This window comes from Siniperca chuatsi, linkage group LG19 (assembly GCF_020085105.1).
Source record: "Siniperca chuatsi isolate FFG_IHB_CAS linkage group LG19, ASM2008510v1, whole genome shotgun sequence".
Classification (NCBI taxonomy): domain Eukaryota; kingdom Metazoa; phylum Chordata; class Actinopteri; order Centrarchiformes; family Sinipercidae; genus Siniperca; species Siniperca chuatsi.
The window spans coordinates 6,167,219-6,176,782 of NC_058060.1; the positions used below are offsets into that span (position 1 = coordinate 6,167,219).

General features: G+C 39.5%; 1 protein-coding gene across 1 annotated transcript in view; it reads left to right on the forward strand.

The window, feature by feature from the left end:
* The window catches only part of gfod1 (glucose-fructose oxidoreductase domain containing 1), a 47,166-nt gene extending 39,393 nt beyond the window's left edge, over window positions 1-7,773 (forward strand). The window contains exon 3 of the mRNA XM_044176415.1: window positions 206-7,773. Within this exon, the coding sequence (XP_044032350.1) occupies window positions 206-946 (741 nt within the window). The 3' untranslated portion in view covers window positions 947-7,773. The remainder of the gene's footprint in view (window positions 1-205) is intronic.
* Window positions 7,774-9,564: the final 1,791 nt, after the last annotated feature.

Consider the following 9,564-nt stretch of genomic DNA (forward strand, 5'->3'; position numbering starts at 1 on the left):
CAACAATGTGATACTTTCTCTTTGAGAGTTAGAGCAGCACCCACAGAGCTGGCAAGGAATCAGTGTTTTGCTCTAAGGCACTTTAGCAGTGTACTTTCTGATTAATTTTTTTGTTTTAATTCTCCTGACAACTGTCCACATTCAATTTAAAAAAAGAATAATACGTTATCAAAATAATTTTGTCACAACTTCTCCTCTTTGCCAGGTCCACAGTGGTAGTCTCCTGGGGAAGAAGTACAACTGGAGCTGTGATGACCTGATGGGAGGTGGTGGTCTGCATTCGGTGGGCAGTTACATCATCGACCTGCTTACGTTTCTGACTGGTCAGCGTGCAGCAAAAGTCCATGGCTTCCTCAAAACCTTCGTCAAACAAACGGATCACATCCGGGGCATCCGTCAGATCACCAGCGACGACTTCTGCACGTTCCAGATGGTACTGGAGGGAGGCGCCTGCTGCACTGTCACGCTCAACTTCAATGTGCCCGGTGAGTTTCGGCAGGAGGTGATCGTTGTGGGGACGGTTGGGAGGTTAACGGTCATGGGGACAGACCTGTATGGACAGAAGAACAGCAGGGGCGGAGAAAGCAGTGGAGGTCCTGAACTCCTGCTCAAAGACACCACGCCTCTTGAGAAGGCTTCCTTACCGGAGAAGGCCTTCAGTGACATTCCGTCCCCGTATCTCACTGGAACGATCCGCATGATTCAGGCTGTGCGGCAGGCCTTTCAAGACCAAGACGACAGGCGGACATGGGACGGGAGGCCTCTGACAATGGCTGCTACCTTTGAGGATTGTCTTTATGCTCTTTGTGTGGTGGATACCATCAAGAAATCCAACCAGTGTGGAGAGTGGCAGAACATTGTCGTGATGACAGAGGAACCAGAGATCAGCCCAGCCTATTTGATCAGTGAGGCCATGCGGCGGAGTAGGATGTCACTCTACTGTTAGCATCCAGCTGATGTGCCGACCTCATCAAAATGGCTGAACTCCTGTGTTACCATAAAAACTGGAGGTGGCACCAGAAAAGCCTTGGTGTTGTTGGAACATCATTCATACAGCTACCGGGTTCAGTTCTTACATTCATCACTGCTTCATTTTAATACTGTCAAATCTGTATTGTTACTGTTACAGACAGAGAGGTTACCCTGCCTCAGCAGTAGAGGAAAAGCAATTTATTTATAAGGAATCATTTCCTGTTTTTTTCCTTTTGACAGAAGACTTGAGTCCTTCCAGGAAGATGCACTTGTAAATCAAACTGATTCATTCAACAGAAAGACAAGATAAATTCCTACAGTGGAGGCAGATCAGGGAGTGAAACTAATGCTATTGTGTTCTGCTTCTCTTCTATACGACTTGGTCTGGAAGACAACACCTTACGCTTTGGGTCCAAACGAGGACAGCCAAGGAAGAACGATAGTCCTCTCAGTTAAAACTGTGCCGCTGTATTGTTGCTATAATCTGAAGTACTTGTTAGTTTTACCAAGTGAATGTTTAAAAGAATCAGTATGCCTGATAGCTTCAGTCTCTGTCTGCTCTGTATGTGTGAAACAACAAAGAAAAAAAATCAATAGTTTGGCTGGTGGGGTTTTCAGAGGGGTTTACCTTCTGGTTTATGTATGCAATATATCCAGGCTGTAGTCTGCAGCAGAAATACTTTTATCTTCCAGCCTGGAGTAAAGGGTTAAAATACACTATGGTATGCCTTTATGCAGCTACAGTAGCCTGTGCATTAGTTTGCGAGTCCTGTATGAGTGGCCAGTGCAGTAAGACTTTGATGTTCTTCTTATTTATTTCATACTTTTTCTATTGTCATGAAGCATGGCCATGAAATACACTGAATTCTGTGTGGTGTGTGCAAATCTGTACTGAGTCTTAAGTGTGGATATTAATACAGTCTTGCACTAAGTTGCGAGTAAATGCAGAGCAATGTGGGGGTTTTATCCTCATATTGCAATGCAATGGGTCACACCTGCATCAAACTACCGTGATTTAGCATTTAGCATGCCTTGTAAAGCTTCTTTAACATGCACAGGTTTGTCAGCATGTATAACATGCAAGTTCAGTTTGGACACACACCTTGCAGCCAATTAACTGTGAAGCACAGTGTGGTAGATAGTGGAATATATTAGCATTTCTTTCAGTTTCTGTTAGAGGTGTTAAATGTTAAGGCTGGTATTATTCTGTTTTTCTTAGTGTCAGCAAAAATCTATGAAAAGACCAAAACAAACAACACGTTAATCCGTGTCTCAATTGTTTTTGACTTCCCCACTCTGTCTGTGGCACTCAGCCCCAAGCCTAATGATTCTTATTAAAGATGTAAATCTTTAAAGCTGCACCATCCATATATATTTTTTACATTTTTAATGGGTCAAATAACTATGTTTAATATGAAAGGTGTCACTCATAGTGATGAACCCAAAGAGAATTATTACCTGACTCTGCAGTTCCCCACAACTCAACTAACGTTTTAGTATATTTCAGCTTATTGTTTTGGTTTTATGGCCCACAACTTTGCTGTTTTGATTCACTCTCACTGCTCTCAACCTCATTTCCAGCTACAGCAAGCAGCTGTATGAAGTGAAAAAGGTCTGATAAACCCATGGTATACTACTTTACAGCACCAAAGACAGACAAAATTAGCGATCAGCCAGCGGACATAATGGAGCATTTAGCAGCTAAAGAGCTGAATATTTCCCCTCAGGAAAAACAGAGCTAAAAGAGAATGAATTTTGGATTTACATTCATCAGGTGGCCAGAAACATGACTCCAAATAAATGCATTTGTGGCTCTGTGTCTGCTACACGTGTAAACTGGCAATTTTTTTGCTATGCCATGATTGATACAGGTCACAAATATATAGCTTTGATTAAAAATAAAAAAAGACAAATTTCCTAAAACAGCTGGGCAATCATTTTTAACTTATGTTACTCAATAAGGAATGAAGAGAGCATTTATCAGGAGCTATTTTCAGCTATTGACTAATGCACATTCTCTGCTCTAGTAAGAAAAATAGAGAGAGCCAATGAAGAAGAACAAGAGCAAGAGTAAGACCAAAAGGAGGGATTTGACATAAGCATCACAGTTTTAAATCATATTGTGATTCCAATTGAAATAGATGTTTAGTGCGATTTTATGATGTATTGAGGGGAAGCTGATCTGTGATGCATACAAATTCACACCTATGTAGGTTTTACAGTATTTGGATATCATTTTTGCCCTTCGTTGTGTTTTACTACGAAAGCTAAAAGAAACCATTAGAAAGAATTAGCAAATACAGTTTGACTTAAGGTTTTATTATCATTTTTTTGATGCATCTCTGTTCCCCTGTGTGGTTTCACTATCTATGTGCTGAAATACTATCTATGTGACAACTACTGAAAAAGTACGTATGAAAATATTCTAAAAAAACAATATGCATTTGTCTAAAGGAATAAACAACTGCTGTATGTATTTTATTTGTAAAAAACAAGGAACTGGAACATGTTTTGATGTGTGTTAAGGTATTTATTCTTTGTTTTTGCTGTTGAAGTTTTGTGGACTGACCTGTGTATTTTGGAGATTAACAGACTGAGGCCTTGGAGCATTTAGCTTCTTATAGTTCCCCATCTATGGATTATTGACCAAAATACTCTTCTTTTAACACTGTTATGAAAAGCTTTATGTTTGCTCTTTAGATGTACCATAAATCATCACAGTCATAATCAAAGAAATCATAGTACCTAACAGTAATGTCTGACCCCGTTTAGTGTTTTCATTTAACATGTCACACCATGGTTTGCTGAGGTCAGGACACATTACAACCCATGCTGTGGTGCGGTCAGGGACACAGAACTTTGTAACATTTACTGAAGTTAGAAATTTTAGGGAAAAAAATCACCCCTGCTAACTAGTCTGCCTGAAAAAGCTCTGAGTCCGACATTGATAAGCTATCACTCTTTAAGATAACCCAAGTTATATTATTGCCCCTTGTGTACCAAGCACCTTATCAAATCTGCATATAGACTTTCCCCCTTTGTCTGATAACAGTTTTCAAAATATAAATTCCTGATTTAAACCTACACAAGATGTTCATAGGAATTCCCTCTTCTTGTTTAGTTCATTATTTTTCCTCTGACAAAAAATCTTTTATGATAAGCGGCATGAAGGGTTAGCTGAAGATTTATCAGCGAGGAGGCCTGAATTAATGTCATGATTTAAACTCAAATTTAGGTCAAAGCAACCTCAGTCAAAGGGCACTAAGCAGACATTGGAAAGGGAGGTACTGTATAGGAAAAAGGAAATAGACAGAACTGATCCACGATCCACAGTTCCTACATTTAATCATCACAAGGTTGTTTTCTTTCCCTCATCAGGCCTGTAAACATACTTTATTACTGTCTGATTTATGGCTCTGTGCTGGAATAGCCTCGGCTGTTAAGTCCTGTTGAGTCTGATTTGGATGTAAATTATTTCCCACTGGTTAACTGATAGACGTGTACAAGGAATTTAAGGTGAGAGACCGGAGTTTAAACCTGCATCTAACATTAGGCAAGCAAACATGGCTTCTGTTAACTTTTAATGAAATCAAACTTGGTGGGTTTGCTTTGCTTCAAACATAAAATACTAAGTAACTTATATAATTTATAAGTGTATTGATTTATGTGTTGAATTGAAAGTGAATGAATTACAGTGATGATAGCAAGGAAAGCTGACTGGAAATGCTTGCCAAGTTTGTACCCCGAATCCCCCTTAAACCTTTAGAATGGTTTAGTCCACTGGTATAATACCTTGCCTTCCACAGAAGAAAGATCATACCATTATGATATACAGGGTACACAAAACAAATTGAAGGTTACCCTTTTGTTTCCAGTAGCTTCATCAGTAGGATCCATTTCATGACCTAGTTATAGTATGTAATGTGGTACTGATTACAGTCAAAATTCAACAAAGTTCTGTGTAATTTAGTAAGTCCAATTAGCTGGGTTGAGTTTATTGTTGATTTCCAGAGAAATGTCTTGAAAGATTCCATTCTTCAAATACATTGAATTGTATGTTTGTCGGTTGACAAATTTTACAGGTTTGCATGCTCAGTCTCAAGATGACACTATCTTAGAATTAGGAATTAACTGGAGGTGTACCAACTGATCACTTTCTTTATAATTAGTACCAAATTACACGGTTCTTTCCAGTAAACCTCCTAGACAACTGGTGAAAAAATGTTTAAGAACCAACAGTGACTCATAACATGGCTTAACCAGGCCTTCTTGAGTTCTTTCAAGTGTCTGAAACGTGGATTTACTCTCAGTTGTATAGTTATGCTAACTGGAGGTTTATTCATGTCCACACAGACCCGTCTTCCTCCATGGAGACGCAATTAGCAGCAACAGCTCAGCAGACACATCTTCAGCCAGCTGCCCATGCTAGCTCTGTGGTAAATGTTTCATTAGAATCTGCTTCAAATTAAGATCACAAGACCAGAAGGCTTTTCATTTCAGCCAGTGCAGATACCTGGCAAACCACTGAAACGCAATTTACTCTTTCTTTGGTGACAATGATGCTGACAATGATAGTGATGCAGGGCCAATATTCTCACATCACAACCTTAATACTTAGAACTCTTTACTGCTTATTAGTGAAGCATCTGCAAAGGCTTGTTAGTGACATCAACCCCAGCTATGCGTAGGTTCAGACTCGTCTCTGCATGGAGTTGCAATGGGCAGCAGTCCAAAACAGATGAGGCAATATCTGGGTTCGGAAGCTCTGAATATTTAATTAGTGGAATTTTAATGAGTTGATACAGTACAGTATGAGGATTTCATACATTTTAAAAACTAGTCAGCAGCATCAAATGTTCATTTGGCTGATTTTCTTATGTTTTCTTTTAATTGTTGAATCACTGAATATTTCAGAAATGTATTTTTATGCTTATTGAAAAAAATGTTCAGACATCAAATTGATGTTGGGGGTTATTATGCTGGATCACCATTGCAACAATGTGGACAGTGAAGCACGCTGTGCTTTATGGACTCACTGATCTAGATTGTTTGTTGCCAAGAACTGTTTTTTTTTATCATTTAGCTTGCTGCTTGTTGCCGGTTAAGGACAAACCGGCTCTGTGCTTCAGAAAAAGGCATTGCAGAAAAATAAACAGAGGTGCCCCAGTTCCAACTTTGCACTTTGACTGCCTTGTTTGCCGACAGTCGTAATTATGAATTGCTTGTTCGTACTTTGCCAGCATTCACAAACTGTTCAGGAAAGGCTTTCCCGTATTAAGGGAGAGAAGAGTGGAGGTGGGGGTGGAGGAGGTGGGGTAGGGTGAAAATTGTTCATTTTGGAGACGAACAACCTCAAAGAGGCACTTCTTCTGCCCTTGGAGGCCGTTACTTAGCAACCAGAAGCCACATTGCCAAAACTAGGTCCTGTCTTGTTTTTTTCTCTCTCTTTTTCATTTTCACTCACATAGTAACATTGAAATTTAACAATACTAACCTGACTTATATTACTTATATATATTACTTTTATTTCATGTATCTATTTCATTGTCTATTTTCTTCTATTAACTAATATTGTTAATCACATTATTTTGTTCATGTAATTCCTTTCATTCAGTGTCTGTCATAATCGGAATTGTGCTTTGGCACCACATGTCAAATGTCATGCCAATAAAGCCTATTGAATTGAAATTGTAACACGCTACCCTCACTCCTCAATATGTCTACACACCTCTTTCTTTTACACGTTCTTCCTCCATCTCTGCTCCTCTTTCTCTGACTGACTGGTCAAAGGATGAGCTCTTAACAGGAGTTTTACAATCAGTGTTGAGAAAGGTAACGTTTTTTTTTAAATCTGCTATTCATGGATCTGTCGTTTCACATTTTTCACAGGATAACTCTGAAGACCAGTTTCTCCTCTCTCTCTCTCTCTCTCTCTCTCTCTCTCTCTCTCTCTCTCTCTCTCTCTCTCAATCCTTCTTTCTTTCTATTGTGAGTCAGGTTGAAGCCTGGAGGACAAGCTCACTGGTGCTTCTTCAGACCTTCCGCCCCAAAACATTTCCTCTTCTCTTCTCTTCTCTTCTCTCTCTCTCTCTTCTCTTCTCTTCTCTTCTCTTCTCTTCTCTTCTCTTCTCTTCTCTTCCCTCCACATGCTTTTGGAGCCAGGACAGGAGTAACCTAGGCAACCCCTTTAATAAAAACTAATAACAGACAGGACACAGGTTCTGAATGCCTTTCCTCAGCTGGTTTATGAATGCTGACTCCTGCCATGTCTTGCTGTACCCTTAACTTGTTCAAAGAAAAACAAATATCCATCTTGATGCTGTATTGTGACTATATCCAATATTTATTGTTGTATAGCCTATGTAGGCCTATATTGTGCATGGACCTCTGTACATACTGTAGGTAATTTGAGCTCACAAACGCATATTTATGGGTCTTAATCTAGAGAATGTAGGAATAATTTATATTTTCTATCTGTTAAGGATGATATGCCCTTTTTAGGAGGTCAGTCGGTGTCACAGAAATAAAAGCCCCCATGAGTTCTCTGCTTGCTGTAAAGTGTGATGGTGCACTTCCGTTAAATGACCCTCTCTCCGCCCTCTTTCTTTTTTGATTGTGACTCCTGTCTCAGTGTTTTACTGTCTCATCTCCCTGCACCAGTGCTTAGCATTGATCGAATGTGTGGGATTTTGTGTGTGTGTGTGTGTGTGTGTGTGTGTCTGCAACATGGTTTACGGCTTCAGCATTTGTAATGTGTAATGCTGCAGTTTGTATGGAATAAAAAAATATGTACATCCATAACAGCTCTAATTTCATTTTTTCATGCATGTGGTTTTGCCTGTATTCAAATTGTGCAAGATGAAAGAAATCTAAATAATACAAAAGCACTTGCTATTGCTCAGATTTTTTTTTTGTTTCATGTTATTATAGTAATAATTTTCGATGGGATGATATACCAGCTCCTCCTTGGCTGCACACAGCATATTGAAAGCTTCTGCTGACCTCTGCTGGCTGACATAGATAAAGTTGAAGAGCTGAAGTGAACATAATGTTGCATTTTGGGGTAGCAACATTGTTTCAGGAAGCAGCTACATGTGGCACAATACCAAGGGTAATGTAAAATTTACTGTTTACCATCTTTAAATCAATTAACTTCATGGAAAAAATACAAGCATGTGCATAAATCTCCAAAGCAAAGCAAAATTGAAAGTTTAAACCTGCAACAATTGATTTGCAACCCTTCTCACATTGTTTTCACATTGTCATTTGATTCATTATGGTGTATTATGATAGAAAAATGATGACCCTGGGTAGTGTCTCACAGGGACATTTTATGGTCTAAAGGGGCGAAAGGAACCTGATTGAGTTTGGGTCTTGATAGTGAGTACAGTGAGCATCAGGACAGTGACAGCGAGGAAGAATGAATCCACCAATCAGTTTTGAGAGTCAGTTCTGTAGGTTTCATCATTCTGGAGCCAGCACAAAGAAACCACACATTTAGCTTTTCATGGTCATATTAGAACAAGAATGATCCATATTTGCCATTGATGATAGTTTGAACAGCATTTTGTATAAGGTGGAATAGGGTAGAAGTAAAGCATAGGAGAGAAAAACATGTAGCTGTACAAATATATTGTGGGGACCATATGTATGTTCTAATACAGCATGTGCATATATTGCGTGCTTTCATCTAATAATTGTTCTTGGTGTTTTTATAGCCACATAAATGGGATATCTGGCTGTTATCATTCTATCACACAAATTCTGTGACACCAAGCGGGCACAGTGACTGCATCAACTTGTTCAATTGCTATGAATTTAACAGGGAAACCAGATATGACGTTGATTCACCTCATCACTGTGTCTCTAATTGAGTTTCAAAGTTCATTCTTGACCTTGGAAACAGCAGTTGACAAAACAATCTGATCCCAAGGCCCATTTAGTGGCTGTTCTGGAGCTTCCCATCACGTCACCAGTGGCGGAAAGCCACTAAGTACAGCACAGTAAGTGACTAAGTACAGTAATGCATTGTCAAAGATTAAACTAGTGGTTCCCAGCAATTTTGGCTTGTGACCCTTTATAAAAAAAAAGCTGTGTCTAGTTGGGGCCCCTAATCACAATTCAGAGGTCTAGTTGTTAGCACTTCCCCTCTAAACTTCTTCAAAGATGTTGTGACCCTTTGGAGGGGCTTGACCCCTAGGATGGAAACCACTGAACTAAACTACCCAACACTAGGCCTATAAGGTAGTGAAAACTAGCTCCACCTCGACCAGCCACAACAGTAATGCATGCATTCATTTACAGTATGAGTGAAAATGTGATCTTTTGTTTGTTTGTGTCAGTGCAGTCTGAATGGGGACTAAACCTTTTTGGTGTAGTGGTTTAAGTAATGCTACTAATCCTTAATGCATATTGTAGTCTGCTGTAGTGTCTATATGAAAAACAGAGGTTGCTGTTTTCCTCCAGCGCAGCACCTACCCATAGGACTGGGATGAGTCTGCAGTTATTCACAGTCCACACGACGGCACCACAGACAGCATAATAGAACAAGAGGTGTCATAGTTCCCTCTTTGGTGATGAGTGACAGCCTCA